The sequence below is a fragment of the Crassostrea angulata genome, chromosome 2 (assembly GCF_025612915.1).
Source record: "Crassostrea angulata isolate pt1a10 chromosome 2, ASM2561291v2, whole genome shotgun sequence".
NCBI classification, from domain to species: domain Eukaryota; kingdom Metazoa; phylum Mollusca; class Bivalvia; order Ostreida; family Ostreidae; genus Magallana; species Magallana angulata.
Window position 1 is genome coordinate 41,101,220 of NC_069112.1, and position 21,309 is coordinate 41,122,528.

At 32.4% G+C, this 21,309-nt stretch overlaps 2 protein-coding genes across 2 annotated transcripts in view; both read left to right on the plus strand.

The window, feature by feature from the left end:
• LOC128172387 (uncharacterized) overlaps window positions 1-21,309 on the plus strand; it is a 172,808-nt gene that overhangs the window by 11,904 nt on the left and 139,595 nt on the right. The gene's annotated exons all lie outside the window — the stretch shown is intronic.
• Window positions 2,925-20,613, plus strand: LOC128172416 (plancitoxin-1-like). The gene is made up of 8 exons (XM_052838217.1): window positions 2,925-3,043; window positions 3,692-3,869; window positions 4,440-4,521; window positions 11,389-11,550; window positions 11,652-11,804; window positions 11,902-11,990; window positions 18,233-18,355; window positions 20,330-20,613. Exons 1-8 carry the CDS (start codon window positions 2,946-2,948, stop codon window positions 20,561-20,563), a joined length of 1,119 nt encoding a protein of 372 aa, XP_052694177.1. The 5' UTR covers window positions 2,925-2,945; the 3' UTR covers window positions 20,564-20,613.

The window sequence follows — 21,309 nt, forward strand, 5'->3', positions numbered from 1 at the left end:
GTTTTTTACCCTTTAGAGTTAAATTTTTGCAATGTCCTTGATCAAGTACCAAAATAAAAGTCTTGACATTACCGTAAACATATAACAAATTTTTACATTCCCACACAGGTAAATGCTATTTTTAAAAACAAATTTATCAATATTTAAGCGATTTACTGGTTCTGTACCAGTTACTGGCTAAGCCCGACTATCAGTTAATAGATTTGGATCAGAGCACACGACCTTCTGAGGGGTTTTATTAACCCAGTGGTCTGTTTCGAATAAAGAATAGTAAGTTTGCTTAAAAATTTTCTTGAGTATGTTTTAAACAGGGGCTTAAACGATAATCTTTTTACAGCTGATTTACATCTTTGCATTTTCAGCAGTAGGGGGAAAGAACGTTATAAGTTAAACATTATATATTGATACTTTATTATATCTCTTCTTTGATTTGACATACAATATCAAAACATATAACTGATATAAAATAAAAATAAAAATCCTATTTCCGAGAAATTCATAGTGCAGTTAAATGGCTCATCGCACAATTATGTATAGAACATTTTAGATGATGGGTATAACCGTATGATAACGAACGAATACTTCCATAAGTAAATATTTTTTCCATCAAATCGTTAACAAAAACAACAGCGGTAAATATGCTCTTTAGTTACAATAGCATATTTTGAGCTGTCTTGAAAGCAATCGAAAGTTCTCTTTCAACAATTCAGAATAAAAAAAAAATATCAACTCCCAAGGAAAACGCCTTTTAGTGCATTGAATCTAAAATAATGGAATAAAAATTATTTTAAAAATTTGGTAACTGATATTAAATGTATTTCTTGAAAGTGAGAAAGCTGCTTACAGCCTCACTTGTTGAAATATCCCGCATACATGAAAGTGTCCTCCATACCTGTATAAATACATGCACTTGCACAGAGTTGGGATAATTTTATTAGGTATTTATGTACATTAAATTTATATCTAGTTTACATTCCTGCAATGTGTGCTTCTTTTCTGCAAACACGGTAATTTGTATTAGTGGTTGCTAAATTGACTTTAGAACCTCATACCTGCCGACAGAGGAATATACTAATAAAGGCGCTCAAGAATTATTGATTGAATTTGTACATTTATCTTACTATACTACTCATGTCAATTTTTATTTTGTATTGGTAATGTAACAGCTGGTCAATGTAGACATTTAATACATGGATGTAATCAATTTTAATTGATATACAGCACGCGTTTAACAAGTCATTAGTCGTGGGGGAAATATAGAAAAGATACTTCCTAAGGTCAACTATAAAATATAACAGATTGAAAGTATATTTCAATTAAAATATATTCAAAGATTGCAAGTAGCAATAATTATAAATCCATTATATAACATTTATCCTAATTTAGTAGTCCATGTTTATTTTTCGACAAGAATCACACGCTAATAAAAAACATGTATATTTCTGCCGGTTTCTATTTAAGTTTACATGTTTTTGCTTTAAAACGACAATGTATACTTTTTTTTTCTCTCCAGAAAACAAGACAAGATAATCGCTTGTCTAAATCACTTACTTTTCTGATAATTATTAAAACTAACCAAGCATTCTGAGACTATTGCGTAAGCAATACAGGTCCCCTACCGGTTTGAAGAAATTTGTGAAAACAATGCACTGCTATGCAGAATATCAATTCTTATCGTCTTCTGTACCCCAAATCAACAGACCAACCCGAAAATGAACCCATCTGTTATTATAAAAAAAACAACTTTCGATCAAATTTACAACACAATGCTTGACACTATTTTACAGCACTTATTTGTTTGTTAGAAACAATAAATGGACTGGTCGAAATAATGCACGATAGTATTACTGGCTACATACTTTCCTCGTTTATTCAATACACACCAAACCCGATCATTAAAAAATTGGAATATTAAAAAATAATTTTCTCGAAAATGTGTCAACCAGGCGCTACAAAAGTGTAAACTTAATCCATAGTTTGACATTTTGAAGGAAGCTGTTCAACAATTTTCATATTATTACTCAAACGCATAAATAAAAGAAAGTATGGGAAACTGAAGTGGGACATACATACGGGCGGACTGACGGACGCAGAGGAAAGCTTAAGTCCCCTCCGACAGGTGAAAAACGGGAGGGGGCTAATTATAAAACCTGATTATCAATTTAAACTATAAACCAAAAACTACACTATAGCTTGGTTATTTACAGTTTTTTAATACAACATAATAAATTATTCCTTAAAAAATGTCTGATATTTATGTTTTTTAAATCACGTAAAAACGGTATTCAGTTTATGAATTAATTTGACAAAATTGGTAATAAACGTTAGAGGCCAAGTGTCGGCTATCGATAATGCCGAAATATATTATTTTAGTGTAGCATGCAATTTGTACGTGTACTTGTTTTTAAAGCGCTAAGCATAGCTCAGTGCTTTATTGTCGTTAGACTTCTACTTCCGGTGCAACGAATAACCGCCCCCTATGAGCAGAAGTTTACATCATTTAAACTGGTTAGGGAACCAGTTTCAGGAGTTTGTGCGCATAACTGCTCGGGCTAGTATGGGCTATTGTGAATTTAATGTACGTGGCTTACATACGTCATTGCAGGGTCTGCCACGCAGTGATGAGGAAATATATCGCGTATACAGAAGCTAAAATGTTATATACATATATATTTTATACACAAATAGAAGCTGTGTTAGCGCTTTTCAGTACTATCAGTACTTTGATTATTTTAAGTTATTGGCTACGTAAAATGAACCAATGAACTGGAATGTACACATTGTAAAAAAGGAAATTATTGATTAATACGTAAAATTAACCAATGAATTGGTATGTAAACATTGTAAAAGAAATAATCGATTAAAACAGTATATATAAAACACACGAAGAGAACACAATTTAATATTGTACATGTACGATATAAGATACACCGTACGATATCAATATGAAGCAGCTTCTCTGTATGATAATCTTCCTGGGTTACCAGTGCTATACTTATTGCACTATAACTTGCAAGGATCCGAATGGAAAGGATGTTGATTGGTAAGACTGTATCACGTTTTGTATGGAAAAAAACATTTCTGTTGTTTTTCCGTGGTTTTGGTATATATATAATGAAGTAATTTCTTTTTTCTGTAATATGGAGTAAAAATAATGTCAGCTTATTCTTTGATCAAAATATTAAAACAAAAATGGTAGTTTAAAAAAAATGTGTTTGACAATGTTAAATGTCTTATATTTAACATAGTACGTAGATGACAATACTCCTTGCAGCAGCGTATGTAATTTATATGTATCTTTTCGTGAAAAAAAACCTTCAGAAAGTTTTTGAAGTGTCACAAATTTTTGACTAGTAAATGTTTAATGAGATATACTTCTATTTTGCCAAAGTCAACATATTTCACTGATGTTAGTTCATATAACTATTTATTAATCAATGGACTCACATTGCAGACCCAATATTTTACGATATGGTGAAACATCAACTAATTGTTATACTATTTTTCTTTTTAAATCCTATAACTATATTGAGTAGGCACAGATATATTTATTAGAAAAATAACATTTTCCAATTTTCAATTTGAAAGTCAGTTTCACTTAATAAATAAACAAATGCCATACGTAAAAGTAATGAAATAATAGTGAGTCGTTAAATAACATATCTGTCTTTACTTATTTCATTTATATTAGGTTCATCGTTTACAAAGTCCCAAAGTTAACAAATGCCAGGAAGTATCCTGTTCTGACGACAGGAACTGAGTTTTTCTACATGGATACAACTTCACCAAAATTTAATTATAAAACCACAGACATCACGAGCAGTACTCAAAACCCCGTGTACGAGACACTAAAACCTTTGTACACAAACGTGAGTGTATATATACATGTACGTAGTTCCTACGTAGTATACGTAAGAGTATATTCCTGTTCGTCCTTGATTGGAAAAAAAAAACTACACATTTGGCTTCACTAAGATATACTATATGTCTTCCAAAAAGTGTTAACAGGGTTGTCTGTAAAACGGCATTTGTTCTAGTTACATTCACGTTTCAAAAGAAAAGACAAAGATTCAATGAATCTGAGTGAAAATTAAAACATTTCAACATCAGGTTAATGATCATCGCGTAGCGACAGTACATAATGACAATACATGCATAATGCATTTTAGAAATTTGAAATTGTCGAAACGTTGGTAGCATCTGAATCTTTATCAGACATATATCACATACTCGTAAATTGTTAACATACATGTATAAAAACTAACATGCAAACAAAAACGATCCTTGTTATCAACCAATTATTAACGGTACAATCTTGAAAGATTTCTGATCAATAAATGTCCACACGTTAAAACGAACTTTATGTCTAATTACAATTAGAGTGAATACTATTTTAGGAGATATGGTGTCGTTAAACTGTATTTCTTTATTGCTTTTAGTCTCCAGATGTCCAGACATATGCCATGTATAACGATCAACCCCCAGATAATTCAGCAGGGAGTAACTATGCTCACTCAAAAGGTAAGTTGTTTGGTATTTTGATGCATTAGTGTGACTCTCAGACCGTTTGAACTACTGGCGCCAGTTTGTAATTTTCCTGAGTAGAGTTTAAGGTTTCCCAGGCTAGATCGGCATACTCTTCGCTCTTTGTCTCGTTAAGACTCGGTGTCGAACAAAAACAAGAAACTGACTTGTTAACTACTGCCTGTGTAAAAAATCTCTGGGTTGATCTTCGAGTGCAGTTATCATTCAAAAGGAATTATCGTAATGATAAAACGACCTTAAATACTGGCGCCATATGGCTCAGTTGAAATAGAAACTAAACAAAGTGGTAAGGGTTTCAGAACCGATCTTCGGTCTGGTCATTTATATTTTCTTTCATTCCGTCATATTGATAACTCTTTCACAGCTAAAGCAATTAATTTTGCCTTTGTGGTTCATAATTTAATTCATTTAAGTAGCAATCATTTTCGTAATAATTGAGAAAGGTTTTGTTTTTGACTGACGCTACACTAGATCAGATGTATATGGACGCGTATCTTATGCCTATTCATCTGATTTGTTCAGGGATTCACAGTTTTAACAATTTAGAATTTGAGTTAGCCGAAGATGATCGCAAAGTAATCTCACAAGTTGTATTATGATTTTTGAGAAGAAATTGTTTAAACAGTGTCACTATATATTGCTATCTTAAAAATTCAACTCATCATTGGACCCACGTAATTGTACTGGGTCATACCTTGAACAATTTATAATCTAAAATATCTAAACTATTTTTTCACAATAATAGTCTCATAAATTGTGGAATTGAAGAACATAAGCAGTAGATTTTAAACAAATTACTTATATATCTTTCTGTTAAATGTTGAACCCCTCCAGAGGCCCAGCTATGTTATAGGTGCCACTTTTTACAATTTAGAATCATTGCTTAATATACAAGCTTTGATGTGAATATTTGTATTTCTGGTGCAGGGATTTCCCAAAAGAAGTTTTCAAAAGTCACCTACTCTATATTCACTGTTTCACTGCTCCTTAAAGGGGTATGGTCACGATTTTGGTCAAAAATTATTTTTTTCACTTTTAAGGACATGTGAACCTAACATGAAACTAATTGAATAATTGAAAAAGTTGTTTAAACAGACTCTAATCCATTTGTTTTTGTCAAAAAAGAAATTTTAAGCATATCTTCGTGAGTTCGTTTCCATGGCAACGACCTTCAAACTTACCCATGTTCAAAAAATTAGAACGAGACAAAAAACCTTAAATGCAAATTTAAAATGTCATAAAAGACATATTTACAATTAACTAGAAAACTTTTCTCACCAAAATATTAAAAAGGTTAATAAAATACTCTATTTATCTGAAAATGGATTATAAGAATTCCTTTTATTTAATCCGCTATTTTAGTTTGAATTTCCTCTGACCACAAAAAAGTGACATTTTTTGACGTGACCCGAGCTAGAAAAATTGCAAAAAATACAATTTCCTATAATTACGCTCTTATTTTTTTTATGTACTTTTGAAGAAATGATAAATAGCAAAAAATTAGTAATCAATAATTGGCATGTTCGTGAATTAGAAAAAAAAATAATAACGTCTGAATTTCCTCTGACCTCTATTGAAATAGATGCTACAAACCCTACATGCTGTTAAAAAAAGACGTATACTTCAGTTTTAAATGGCGATTTCTTTCAACTAGTTATACTGTGAACCTGCATAAGTTCTTGTCGAACAAAATTAAAGGAGTTGTGTTGTAAATACTACAACTAATTGAATTAAAAAGGCTGAAAATCCGAATTTCCTCTGATCTGACTTTTACAAAAAATCACTCTGCGCGCTTCATGAAAGTCAACACTGCCATAAATGGTTGTATTTCTAAAAACCAATCATATAAAGAGAAAATTATTCTTTAATTTAACAATTTTTTCACTTCCTAAAGAGTTTATTTTAATGGTAATTAACAGAGTGTCATAGTTGTGCATCTGATATAATCAAGAAACTCTAGTCTCTGTACACAAAAAAGAAAAACATGCAAGAAAACTTTAATACACACAATCTTTATTAAGCCTTTGTTGAAAGATTTAAAATACAATCAAACCAAATAAATCACAGGTTTCATAAAAATCATATACTGATTGTAATTAATTTGAATTTCCTCTATCAATCTTTAAAAGTTTTGTCTGATTTGTAAGGTATTGCATTAAAATGGGTGTCGGAAAATAGGAGAATCTTTCAAATGATTACAGGTATAAAATGAAATTTGATACTTAATCATGATAATTCTTTAAATCATATTATCTGAATGGACTAAACAACACTGCAGATTCTGAAATGATTTATGATTTGTCCTTATGTATATACATGATTGTATGCAATCCTATAATTCCTTTGAACTTTGAACCCTTCCTTGGTCCCCATATTGGTCTTGATGCTATTTATAATGTATGATTGAGACTTTATCAGAATGATTATGCAGGGTAATATATTACAATGGTTCAGCCTCAATTTGAACTAAAATATAGAAAATGTGGAAGGCCACACCAATTAAATTTCTTTTTTATCGGATCCTGCATGCTATCATATCATATCATATCATTATGGACCACCTCAAAATTTTGGCTACAAAAAATAATAATCTTATTATTTTATCGCTAGCCTGCTTGTATCCTTTTCCACTTAATGTCCGACAAGCAAGAAATTATATTGGTGTGGCCTAACTAGGATATGTATATTTTTTTCATGCAAAAATGATAAAAATATGGATAAGGATAAGTTATAACAAAAATATTCTTACTCACAAAAATCATTTCAAAAAATATTTAAAATAAAAATTTTACTCAACCATACATTTATAACTCATTCAAAAACTCTGTAATTTAAGAGGACTGATATTTTCTGTGAGGCTTGTTGTATATAAGTGTCATAATGATGATCTCAACTTGATCTACATCAGTAACCTCATCAGGGTTATAAAATAAAACAGACTTCATACAGATAAATGGATGGACAGACAGACACTAATAGACAGAAATGATGATTTGATATACTATGCAATCATCAAATTAAACATAATTATAAACATAAGACATATATTTTAAAAAGCAGTTTCTCCACATGAACAGTATATAGCCATTACAAACTTCATTACTGCACTTGGTCAGTCAATAAACACCTTTTGAATTGATATCTATCAATTGTATTTCTTATAGCAGATGCATTATCATAATATATATTCTTTTACAATACTAATTCTTAATTGTATGCATTATATGTCCAAATTATTCATGACTTTTGGAGTTTCAGAAATGGTTTTCAAATCCAAGTAAATGTAATAAATCATAAATGGTAGATTATCACTGGTTTGGTCCAGTTTCATATTTCAGGATATGTTGTGCTGCTTATTAATTGTCTTAATATTATATCATAAATGTTGAAATAAATATTGTCATCCTTAAATTACCAAATAAATGATCCAGGGCATCAATCGGGAAAGGCTTTATCAGGATGAACATAACAGAGACAATAATCTGATTATCAGCTCTTCTCTTCATCACTCATGGTTTCAGTTCTTTACATTAGTCTTATATTTTTCCGCATTGTGTCTTGTATTAGGAATGACCTCGTTAACACATACCAGTGATGTTCTCATCTCTTGGAGGTTTGAAAAGTCTGTATTTAAAAAAAACAAAACTGATATTACTGGTATTATTACTTATAACATATAAGAAGGACTTATATGAAAGGATGATTTTAAGAATCTACATGTAGAAAAATATATAAAATTCATATAGGCATATCATGAAAGTGTATGCAACATAGACAGACAGAACCTTATATAAATGGATTATTCTATATAAAAATTTGATATCAGGTGAAAGTTGTCAACATTTTATTCTAATCTTGAAAATTTAAATTAATGTTACTTAACTTGACAATTTCATATCTTATATAACTGTGTGTATTTAGAAATCTTGCGTTTTAATGATTTGAAAATAATGGGAAAAAAATAAGAATTTGTAACAATAATGAACCCAGCACATGAAATCTAAATATGATGTGAGCAATTCTATCAACTGATAAACCATGATATACTAATTTTTCTTTCAACTATACTTTGATTTTTACAGTTCAATAAAGGTGAATATCAGTCAGCTGTTCAAATGTTTTCACAGTACAGAGAATCAACATTATCAGTTATTGATAGTGAATAAAAGATTAATTCTTCATGTTATGAACTATACTGGCGTGCGACCAGTTCTCGCCGAGTACCATTTCTCGCCAGTACATTGTGACGTCATTTTATCAACACATAAAATTATAGACGAAAAATGACGTCACAATGTAATGGCGAGAAATGGTACTCGGCGAGAACTGGTCGCACGCCAGTATGTGCTAAAAAATCATCAATACAAACATATAACCTATTCCTTACAAATATACTGTTCAAGCTAATGTGCATGAAAGTGTTAGACTAAAAATATTTTGTGAGTAAATGTTGGTAAATAAGCTTGTCATATGCTAGAGTAAACTCAGGGCCCTCTATGCGGTCAACCTTACCATTTATCATCAATTGGTTAATTTCATTTAAGAAAAATGTGATTATTTTAATTACAAACACTGACTGAATTAACAATGAATAATGTTTATGTTTGAACAAATTAGGATTATTGTGTAGCTATTCTGCATATAGGCTATGCGATATTGTTTTCACATGGATAATATACGAGCATAATAATCTGTAACGTTAACATAATACAATATAGCACATGTCATGATAAGACACCTACCATGCTTACTGCTTGCAAATGGCAGGTTTAGATCACAGGGAACTGGTGTATGGTCTCGTCCTTTTTTCCATTCCCTTTTTATGACACCCGACATCAGTTTGTGTTCGCAATATTCGTCATACACTAATAATATCCATCAGTTTTTGTCATTCCGACTTGTTGTTTACATCGAGATTTGGGAAATTACCGGAAATCGGCGCAAGTATGTCGTAAACTTTAAGTTTGTAAATGATTAAAAAAGTAAAACCTTTTGATGTAAATGTTGATATAAATTATATTTTATGCAAATTCATAAACTTACACATTTTATATCACTGTTTTAAACCTTAAATTAAGCAAATAAACCGTCGATGTGAAATACGATTGCTTGTCGCCAGACGACAGTTCGCGTTGCGCAATGAACTTGTTTTTGTCAGGTTCACATATCCTTAATGTTTACAGTGCTTCAGTACAGCATATTTAATAAGCAACCAACATTTGATTGTCATTCGTTGAGATACAAGCGAGTATCATAGTTTAACATTCTTTGCTATGTATTTGTTAACATTTTTGATGTTGAAATAAAAACTCCAATTTTATACTAAAAATGGATGTGTTAAACATTAAGAAGCATTTATTTATGCCTTAAAATGATTAGAAAGAAATAATAAGTTTGAAAAAAGATTTTTACTTGTAAATTGAACATATGTAAACAAAACAGGACACGAGCCTTGTTTACTTGACAAAGAATTGTGAGCTCTGTATCTTCCTTACAACTTACCGACTGACTCTCAAATTTCATTTGACCAGTAAAAATGCATTCCTTAGGCATTGTAACTAATAAAAACAAAAAATAGAATTTGACAAAAATCGTGACCATGCCCCTTTAAACACAAAGAGATGGCTTTTTAAACCATTCAGAATTAAACCTTGGTCAAATTTGACTCAGTGCATCTTCGATAGCCAAGGGTTTTGGGTCCTCTCCGCTCTCCCGAAACCCCACGGCAGATCTCATCACGAATATTCGGTGACAAACTCCGTTTTATGATTGGCTGTGGTTGCGACTCACTGATCCAATCGCATCGTTGTAAAAAGCGCTTATAAATGAAGACGTTGAGGCAAAGGTGCACGAGTACAGTGCCTCATTAAGTATGGTCTTATCAGATCAATTTAAAATCCCGATATATTCTACTGCCTGGGATTGAAAAGAGATTTATAAACTTGTCAAGGCTCGCGTGAGGTATGGGAGGTAAACATGGAGAATGTAAAAGTTGCCCATCCCGTCAGCATATATGTTCCTGCTTGTGGTTATTGCTTTTTAAGGTTCAATGAGCTGTATTTCATTTCATTTCTTTTGTCCACAATAATAATGACAACGATGCCTTGCTTTATGGCTTGAATGCTTTAATAAAACGGCGACTTTTTATTCCCGGTACACGTCCCTACAAACACAATTAATAAAATATGTTTTGTCTTCTCTATGTTTTATCGCCATTCCTATATTAAAGCATCGTTAATTTTAATTTGATTCTCTCTTGTGAACATGTTTCCAAGTTGTATTTATAATGTAGCAGTATATTACACGTTGAATCATTCGGATAAATGGTAAATATTTACAACGGGGCGCAACTCAAGTTGCTCGCTAGATAGCGCCACCGCACCGCCAAGCTTTCGTAATGAGATTTGCCAAGGGTTAATGGGGAGCGAAACCCTTGGCTAGCCAAAAGTAAAAATAAACTTTAACAGACAGTCGGACGAACATACAGACATACAGAACAAAAAGTTCAATTGAACCTTCGGTTCAGGCGAGCTAAAAAACGGGCCATTTTTTAAACATTAACTGATTTCCTTTAAAAGATGTATATTTAACCCTCCCTTTGAAATGCACGACTGGGTGAACAAGAAGAAAAAACCCAACAAATATAAACCAATGGAAAAAAAAACAGTTGTTTATTTTTAAATGACCCAGATATGGTAAAATAAAATCTGCAAACAAATATTCGATGAACTATTAACGCATTCAAGTGATAAGCATATAATAGAGATAGCGATTTTTAATGAATGTAATATTCTAATTAATCAGTTGTTGTTTTTGATCTTTAATACATTTAATGTAATTCAGGTTCACTAGCGTTTGATAGGACCGAAGGCTTCTGGATGGTTTCGAGTGTACCAAGATTTCCTGCAAAGAAATCCAAGAGATATAACTATTCAGATAATCAAACAAGATATGGGCAGACGATATTATGTGTCACTGTCAGAAAGGCAGTTGAAAATGATCTAAGTAAACATAGTTACAATATTTCGAGATCTATTTTTGATAAGCCGATTTCTGGAAAATTCTTTTTTACTCAATATTGTTTTTTTTTTTTTTGTTTCTTGTAGAAAACATATTTGGAACAACACATCCGTACATATATGACAGAACTAACTTCGATGTCAATACTTTGAACCGACCAAGTACTAGTCATGTTGGTTTGAAATCTCGTGGAAATGTTCAGTTGAAAGTACTTGCAAAGTCAGCGACATTTAAGGAAGGTGAAGCCTTGAAATGCCTTTTTGAAAACAAATAACTTGTATTTAATATTTAACATTTGCATTTGCAAATTTAATCTGAAAAAAATATTTATTGTAGACATTTATGAGAAATGGATAGCACCAGAACTGAAAGATAATTTTTTAGCTCGGACATGGAGACCAAACCCTAAAAACACCCCTCCACCAGTATGACTTATTAAATTTTTGCACAACTGAACACAATAATTGACATAAACTAGAGCCGAGCTCGTTGCAAAGCAACGAGTAGGTCTTCCGTCGCAACTTCGTGTCGCGAAAGGATTGTCCATCAGTTTGATTAAAACACCTCCTTCTCCTGACACTTGTCAGAGCCTGACAGACCCTGTATTGATAAAAGGTCATCTTTACACGACCATTTCTTCTTACCAATTAGAGCTTTAGAAAATTGATTGGAACTCTTCAAATGGAGACCAAAAAAAATAATTCATGCCTGTTTTCTATGTAACCTCTAGATTGAGTATTGCACCACTAATTAAACAGATAAAGGCATATCTTTGCTAAGTAGGTGTTTATTTAGATTGTATACAAATGTGGAGGTCAAGTGGAAATAATCTGTTATTGATACATGTCTATCAGAACCTGGCGTGTGTAAGGAGAAGGGAAATGGTTTTTAATGATACTGGATTATCAATATGATAATAGTAAGTTCAAGAAATCGAAAACGAGACTCAATTGCAAAGTATTATTTTCATACCAGGCAAGTTCTTCGTTTAACTTACTTTAAGTTTAGGATAACTTTAAAAAGTACATCATTTATGTACATGTATATAATTAATTTAATTATAATAAAAGTGTGGATGTGGCGGTTGGGGAAATTTTCTAAGCGTTAACTTAAGGGAAATTTTGGTTGAGAGAAAGGGGGGCATTGCTTCCACTGGACCATCTAAAAGGTACTGTTAGCAAGCTCACAAATGATATCCCCGCTAAGAAAGAAGTCATTACTCACTTATTTCTCTATTAAAGAATAATGGATGGTTCGTTTTCTTTAGTGAGTCAGACAAGGCAGGGTATATTTACAGGTCACAAGTAATCTTTATGTCAAACTCTAGCTTTTACTCATTTCCATTAATACAAGATATGACATATGTTTAATATGACTTTGAACTTGCGCAACTGACCCTGGGTCAAGTTCATGACACATCATCGGTCATCAGGAATCTTTACATGAAATAGAAACTCCCAATGTTTCTCCTTAAATGACTTGGGGACAAATCATTACACACCCTCAGGTCATAAGCAATGTTTGTGTGAAGTAAGAAGTTCCAAAGTGGACCAGAAATAAATTTTGCACTTTTCCTGCCAGTGACCTTTACTTTGTCCAAATGACCTTGGGTTTAGGTCATGACGCTTCGTCAGGTAATGAGTAATATTTATATAAAGTAAGAACACTTCCAATGTTTCTCCATCAGAAAGATATAGACCGGACATGACGTACGGACGGACAAGGTGATTTTTATTTACCCCCCCCCCCCTTAATTTATTTTCGTGGGGTATAAAAATCCTTTTCGCCCGTTTTGTGCGGCACAAAAAACCCCTATATTTTTCAGTTATTTCTATCACATCACATATAAATATACATGTAAATGTATGATTTGTATGCACATTTGAGTTCTTCTCATCATCGTCGGAAAGGATAAGAAACCCTTGGGGTCCAATAATGTCTTTTCATGGGCATTTGTCAATTTGCATCACTAAATGATTTCCAAGCGGTAAGCTATCAAAGCTTTTGAGATGTTACATGTAGATATTGAATTTCTATAGATTTAAATTTAACGTAAGGAAAAACAACACTTTTTATACAAAAAAAATCTAAAATAGCTTTATGTACGCGTACACATAAATAAGAAGATGTAGCGAAAGCTATAAAGACTTTATTTCTTCTGTTCTAGACTTTTTCAGAGTTAACAAACTACAAGTTAACAATCTCCCATTTTGACAAGCTAGATGAAAAATAAAATATTCCGCTGAGTTTTAGGTCACTTAATCTGCATGACAACCTCATACTACACAACTTCAATGATTTTTTTTATCAATGTGCATATACATGTAACAATAAGTAAAATCCCCAAGAACAAATATCTATCGCAATTAAATGCATACATTTTTGGGAGGCAGAAAAGTCGCTATATTATAGTCTGCAAGTCAATTGAACTACTACAATTATTTTAAAAAAATAAGAAACTGTCGACACTTGCAGTACTCTGATGATTTAATAACGATCGACCGACTTTATTGCTTAATGTAGTCGTATATCATTACTAATCATTCTAATCCTGAGAACAAATTTTATTTAATCTTTGACTTAAAACTGTTAACTTATAAACCCAGAGACATAAATAACTTATTAAGTTATTTATGTCTCTGATAATATATATTTTATTCTGTTCACAACTATAGAAGTTTAGCGTGTTCAACAGGTTAATTGTTTAGCCACATTCTCAGATTACGATATCGCACCTTTAATGTGAGGTTGATTGGCATCGAATATTTAGACACTTATTGTTTAACAATTGACCGCTGCAGTGAAAGCACCCTTCCAAATGTTACTCAATTATTTATCAATAATTGCTGATCTGCAGCCCGGGGGCAATATTCTGAGTTATGTGCGCTGACGCGACAGGAGATTTTCGGTCGCACGTGGAGCGGATTGACTTAGCATAGACTGACCGAATAAACACACGGGTGGGAAAGTGACATACATTGAGGAAAAAATGGACACATGTTAAGTAGTCGCCAAAAATAGGTCTTCGCCACATTTTGAAAAAAATAAAGCCCTTGCACTGTGATCATGAAACCGATAAAATCTAAACAAATCTTGTTTAAAAACTCATGTAAACATTCTAAAAATAATCACTAAATTCCTCAATTCTGGACAATTCTTTTATCGTGTCAGCCTCTACCGCCAATCGCAACTTCTCGGGCCTTTCCGGCAAGCTCGGAAAAACACTTCGAATGTATTACCTAGGCGTCCATGACAACCCCCCTTTTTATAAAACTTGATATAATTACAACACATTTTGATCTGTTGAGATGCGAGCTATAATTCTTTAAAGGTATCAATATACACTAAAAATATAACACAGAAACGACATACATGACTTCTTGCCGATACTTTTTTTAATGGGAAGCGACTCCATTTTGTATAAAATTCTAACATCCGGTTATGTTAATACACTCAAGGTGTTTTTCCAAACTTGCCGGAAAGGCCAGAGAAGTTGAAATTGTCTCTCCCGCATGTGTTAATTTGATATTAGATTTTTTATATCCTGCCTTGAACGCTTGGGGACTGTTTCGTTTTCTAAATTCGGCTAAATAATGCTTCCAATTTTGAGCTCTCTCTCTCTCTCCTCTCTCTCTCTCTCTCATTTTATGTGCAACCTTATGAAGACGTCAACTACTTTCTACGATATCTATAAAACATCTCGAATAAACAAATAGTTGGAATCGTACAAAATATCAATAAACATGCACGAGTGATAAAGTACATGTAGATGAACACGAAGCTACCGCGGATCACTTGTCCACTCGCGCGGGATCTCCTTGGCTATGTTCTAGGGGTGATCATCATTTTAAGGTTTAATCTTTGTGGTTTTTCGTTGTTTATCTATAAAATTATTAGTACATGTATAGTTTTTAGAACATTTTAGAATTACAAATTCACTATTGATTTATGTCTGATGATGTTTCTGATTTGGAATAATATCGCTTTTATCAATTTTTAGAGGGGCTTCTCAATTCACATTCTAATGTTTAATTAAATAAATTGAAGGTGAACAAACTTTAAGAACATAAAATTGAAACAGTTCTTGTATATATATCTTGTTATTAGATAACCGCTGACCTCTAGGTAGTGCAGCCGCGACCGATTTCCTCGGCCGCGGATGAGGGACCGGATAACTTACGTAAAGGTAAAACACACATAGAGAGCTCAGAACCCAGGAAGATTTACAATGTTTGCAGTATGATGAATAAACTCTAATTAATATACGTTTTTTCCCCCTTTAATCCCACAGTTGATCTATCTGTCTGACACTGCTTCAGTTCGAGAATGGCATTGCTTTTATGATGAAACAGAACGATTTCTTATTGACACTCTATCGTTTAATTCAAATTAGGAAGAGTAAGCTTTAATTTCACTGTGTACGATCCTTGTGTTTGCGGCTAAATAAAATCACATATGACAGACGCGATTCTTGTGTATTAGATAACCGCTGACCGCTAGGTAGTCCAGCTGCGACCTCGGCGATCGATTTTCTCGGCCGCGGGCGAGATGGGTTATGTAATGACGCACACAACTAAGAATTTAGGTCGATTTGAAATGCTTGCAGTAAAATGACTCAAATCTATTTCATGGAAGTTATTTTTTTTTAAAATCTAGTTTATGTATCTCACTAGATAAGAAAAAGAACGTTTATTTTTTTCTCGTTTTTGTTTTTCTTAACGGTTGTCCACTATAAGAACTAAACAGAGGTGACTCCAAAAAAAGGCTGTAAGAAAAACATGTACACGTATACTTTTTAGACACTTTTTCAAATGAATTAAAGCATCCCGTATATGTTGGTACACTTTCAGCTGTTAATTTATGTACGTTATGCGCACGAAGACGATTCGCTTACTTGCCAAATGAATACAGGTACATGTTAACAAGACAAGCTTTTTACACTCATATTACGCATTACCGGTACAGAATAATTTTGTAACGACATTGATAACACAATAATGAACAACTTTTCTATCGACAGCTATAGCGAAATATTAACCATTTTTGAGCTATAAAGCGAAGACTTTTAAGGGCTCTAGGCCCCTAATTTAAGGGACCAGCCCTTTTTCAATGGTGTCAAGTGAAAGCCCTTGATATTTTGCACCTATTTTGTTCTATATGTGTTTAGAGAAATTTTTAAACTAAAGAGCTACATAACAAAAACACAACCAAAAATCAGCATTTTTTGAAACACAAATTCAAATTAATTTTTTGAAACTTTAAAGGAGGAAAATTGTAAAAACAAAACTCGGAGGACAACGTTCAAACTCTCTATTTTTAAGATTTGTGACTTTTTAACACATGCTGTGAGCGGTTTCAGAGCCTTTGCGTGCACAAGAATGCCTATATTTTTGGGAAAAAGGGGAATAACTCGGTACCGGAAGTGTCGATTTCAACGATTTTCCTTAGATATTGAGAAATAGTAACTGCCAATATGCTCTGAAAATTTGAACTTTAAAGGACAATAAACAAGCAAGATATTTGAGTTTTAAAAAACGTCTAGAAGAAAAAAAAGAATAAAAAGAATTACCAACAGAATCAGTACAAGGTCTTCCGTTGAAAACGGAAGACCTTAATAATGTCATCTCATAATAGTAAAATATGAGAATTCATGATAGGTTGTTTTTATACCCCCGCTCTGAAGGAGAAGGGGGTCTACTGTGTTACCCTTGTTTGTCTGTCTGTCTGTCCGTAACAAACATTCCGGCGCATTTTCTTAGCAAATATTCCTAACATATGCTTGAAATTTAAAAAAATATATATTTTTCAAGGCATGCCATAATGTGGGTAGACTGATTTTTTTTGTACAAATTGAACCATTGTACATTGTTTAGCCTAAAACAAATTTCTGTCAAAGATTTATCAGCAACTATTTTTTGCAGATGTTTGAAATCCTAACACACTATTTCAATAGAAACGTTATATCGTTGGATGTATTTTTCATATCAACTGGACGTCACCTTTCTTTATTAATAGCGACATTTAAAATTGTTAGCCTCAAACGCTGTAGATTTAGACCACTTGATAAACAGGTTGTGTAAATTGTCAAAGAAATATTTTCGTCCCAACTGGATGCGAACTTCCTGTTAAATGCCCACCTTGCTGTTATGCATGTTCACATCAGAGAGGGGATATTGCTAATGAACATTGGCTTACAAATATCTTGTTAATTATGATAAGGATTGACGTCTTTCAACAAAACAAAACATTTGTAACAGTGAATACAGTCGACATTTTTTAAGTTCAGTTTAAAACTACAAATGCTAGGAAATGATTTTATTTGAAAACCTGGGTTAATTCTTGCTCTGTAGCTACATTTTGTTAAAACATTTTTTTATTAAATATATTCACAGACTACTTTAAATGATATTTAAAACCAATTTGTCAAGTTCATTTTTTTTCAAATTTTATTACTAGGGAAGTAATAAATATAATAGTAGATACCATTTACCCATATCACGTCTTGTATTAGCCCTCGACCAGTATCATTCCTCGGGTAAACTGATATTGGAGTCTCAGACTGATACTGGTTGTGATATGGAAAAGGGTATGTATTATTCTCTATATAATAATCCATAAAATGTATAACTTTATAGCAGTTTTATAATATGTTTTAATTGTGTTGTAGGTAATAAACGTCAAAGAGGTTTGTTTTAACAATAACATCGCGTTCTCAGACGGAGTTGACCATTCTAAGTGGGCGGTAGCTAAACAGTCGCCTTGGATTTGTATCGGAGATTTAAACAGAGAAGTAAGTGTTGAAAACACATTAAAATCATATACAAAGTTACAATATCTTGTACAATGTTTTCTTACATTGTGGTTTGCTTGTTGTTTCTTTTTTATAGTTTTGGGCGAATATTATTCATCATTTCTATCGGTATCTAAAACATTAAAACTATTCAATTGAATTACATAGATTATATTGTAATTTGAAGAAACAAAACCATAAGACAAAAGAGAAGTCGGTTTTGTGGTTAATGGATAAGTATATATTTGATAAGACTGATATTTTTCAACTAATGGATTTAAAAAATTGCAGATATCGTCATCACCTAAGACCTGAGAGAGAGAGAGAGAGAGAGAGAGAGAGAGAGGAGAGAGAGAGAGAGACTCAATAAAGACATATTGTCTATCCACCAAAATAATGGTTTTTTTGACAAAGCCATTTCAACAAACACATAAGTAGTTAAGTAGTACTGTAAAAACTTTGCTAAATGAGTAATGTCTAATTTATTAATTTAAAAGCCCCATTGGATAACAAGCCTTAAAGCTGCCATGGGTTATCCTGGTATGATATTTATGTTTCACATAAGTTTGTCTACAACATTTTAATTATTCATTATTGGATCATAGTGGTATATTGTTAAAGGGCTACTTTTAGCGGTTGTTTGTTTTCTCCGGTATTTTGCGGGTATGAAAAATCAGCAGATATTAGATTATTCACAAAATGCAATGATAATCATACCTACCGGTTGTATTCTCAAATGATGTCAGTACGGTACTCTGTAGTCTGTATTCGATAATTATCCGCTTTGAAGTCGTAATGTCTTTTAGTTCAATTTTCTTTTGATGAAATCATTTGAAATATTCATACCTATTATACAAAACTTATATTCTTTTCTACATCACATACCTTCCAAACTACACACTCAATAAGCAGTATATATCATCCAACATTATTTATTTTTCATGTTACACATATCGATCTGCATTTGTAGATGATTGATTTCAAATGCTTGTATTAAATTCACGAATCTCATTTAAAACAACAACAGTGGTCAATGTGTACCAGACATTTTTCGGTACACATTGACCATGCGAAACTTACTACATCTAGAATCCACATGTGGCTGATTACGAAATGATACATGATCACCCTCATTACAGAGACTATCGGGGTGTGCTGGGGTAATGCCAAATTTGTTTTAGTTTATTTTTGCGGTCTAATTTAATCGCAGAATTGGAAACTCTGAATAAAACTTTATACCTTTAAGTATCCAAACCACAAAAGTTCATAGCCTTAGAAAATACCTGTCCTACGGTTATTAGTGAGTATTGTATTCATTGAAAGGGTTAGTAAACGATGAATTGGCATTCTTTCGTATAATGCAAATTTGTTATATGATAGAACAAGTTAACAAAACCCTATAGATAACATTTAAACCTTTAATAAAGAGAAAAAAATATGTATCCGCATGATACATATAGTTGACACTGTAATATATAAGCATAATACGTATAGTTAATACTGTAACCAAACTTTTATTCGCTTTAGAGAAGTTTTGAAGGAGTTCGCAAACGTTTCTTTGTCGTTAAAATTTATTGCTATATGTCTATTCTTGGGGCACGTTTGTTGTAACATTACACGTCTGGATAGGTGCTGTAAACGTATTATATTTAGCTTTTACAAATTTGGCAAAACAATAAATAAATAAACAAGTTAGCGTGGGTTATAATTATCATTTTTCTCAATGAGCGCATTAGAATTCATATATGGAAGGCATTTAGCGATGTACTCTAAAAAGCGGAGGCCGCCAAATACGCTAAAAAAATACACGACCAAGTGTAATACGTTGACAGTAAATGTCACAAAGAGAACACGTTGTGAACTAATTTTTCCTCAGTTTTTCCCTGGTGAATTGCAAAATGAAATTAACCCAAAAAGTCGATTTACAGTAGATGACATCAAACTGCACATTTTTGTATCTTTTATTTACAACAGGAAGCACAAAAAAGGAGAGGAGGGTTGTCTATTTGTCTAAAGGATGCAATAGCTGCCAAAGAATTTCGAGATCTTCACGACAGATGTATTAACTCCATGATAAAAACTGCCAACGCAAAATTACCAAAGCGACCAAAACAACCCAAAAGACCAGTATTGGGCGTAAAAAAGAAACCTTTGAAAAAACAAAAAGGACGAAAAAGACCAATATTAGCCAAGAATAATCGCGGTTGATATAAAACTGTAAAAGAGTGTTAAAAATTAAAGGTTTATCAGAATCAATATTTACATTTTTATGTTTATTCACATCTAATAAAAACAGGAGTTTCAAGGAAGACGGACCCAATTTCATTTGCGCAGATATATCGCACAGCTTAAAAGGTCTTTTGATTGTTGCATGACGTCATTGAAAGCACTTCGGAATGTTTTACCATTATCGGTTATAATATTAGTGTTTTTTGATGCATGGTTTTACCAATATTTCTTGATTTATACTTGTGTTTAAAATTGGTTTAAAATACGAGGGTTGTCCAAACAGTTCGTGGACACATGTAATTTTGTTCAAAATAACGTCGCCATTATCAAAAAAGTATTATAATATTTTAATATAAAGTATAATAATGTATATGTAATAATCAGAGCAAAGTACACTTTTGTATTGGAATTATCATTACCGTAATCTGAAAATATTTTACCCCATTCACAGTGTACCGGCTGAACACCAAAATTCTCGGAATATGAAAATTTGTACAGTATTTTGAATTTCACGCTAAATGCCGCCATTTTCCTCTCATTCTTGCTTGCTCGAGACAGAAAAAAACGTCACCTGTGTTTGACATATGACCCTCCAATACTTGTGTACACAAACCGTCGTATGTGAAGATGTGAACTGATAATTGGGATGATTATCTCGTTATATATCCGTATAAAGATACCCTTTTAGGTAGTTTTGTGCATTTGCCGCCCTAATTGTATATATT

Excerpts from the sequence above, each read along its gene's own strand:
- LOC128172416 (XM_052838217.1), top strand. The coding sequence starts at position 2,946 with ATGAAGCAGCTTCTCTGTATGATAATCTTCCTGGGTTACCAGTGCTAT. Across the intron at positions 3,870-4,439 it reads TAAAACCTTTGTACACAAAC|TCTCCAGATGTCCAGACATA; the intron begins GTGAGTGTATAT and ends TATTGCTTTTAG. Across the intron at positions 18,356-20,329 it reads TCGGAGATTTAAACAGAGAA|GAAGCACAAAAAAGGAGAGG; the intron begins GTAAGTGTTGAA and ends TATTTACAACAG.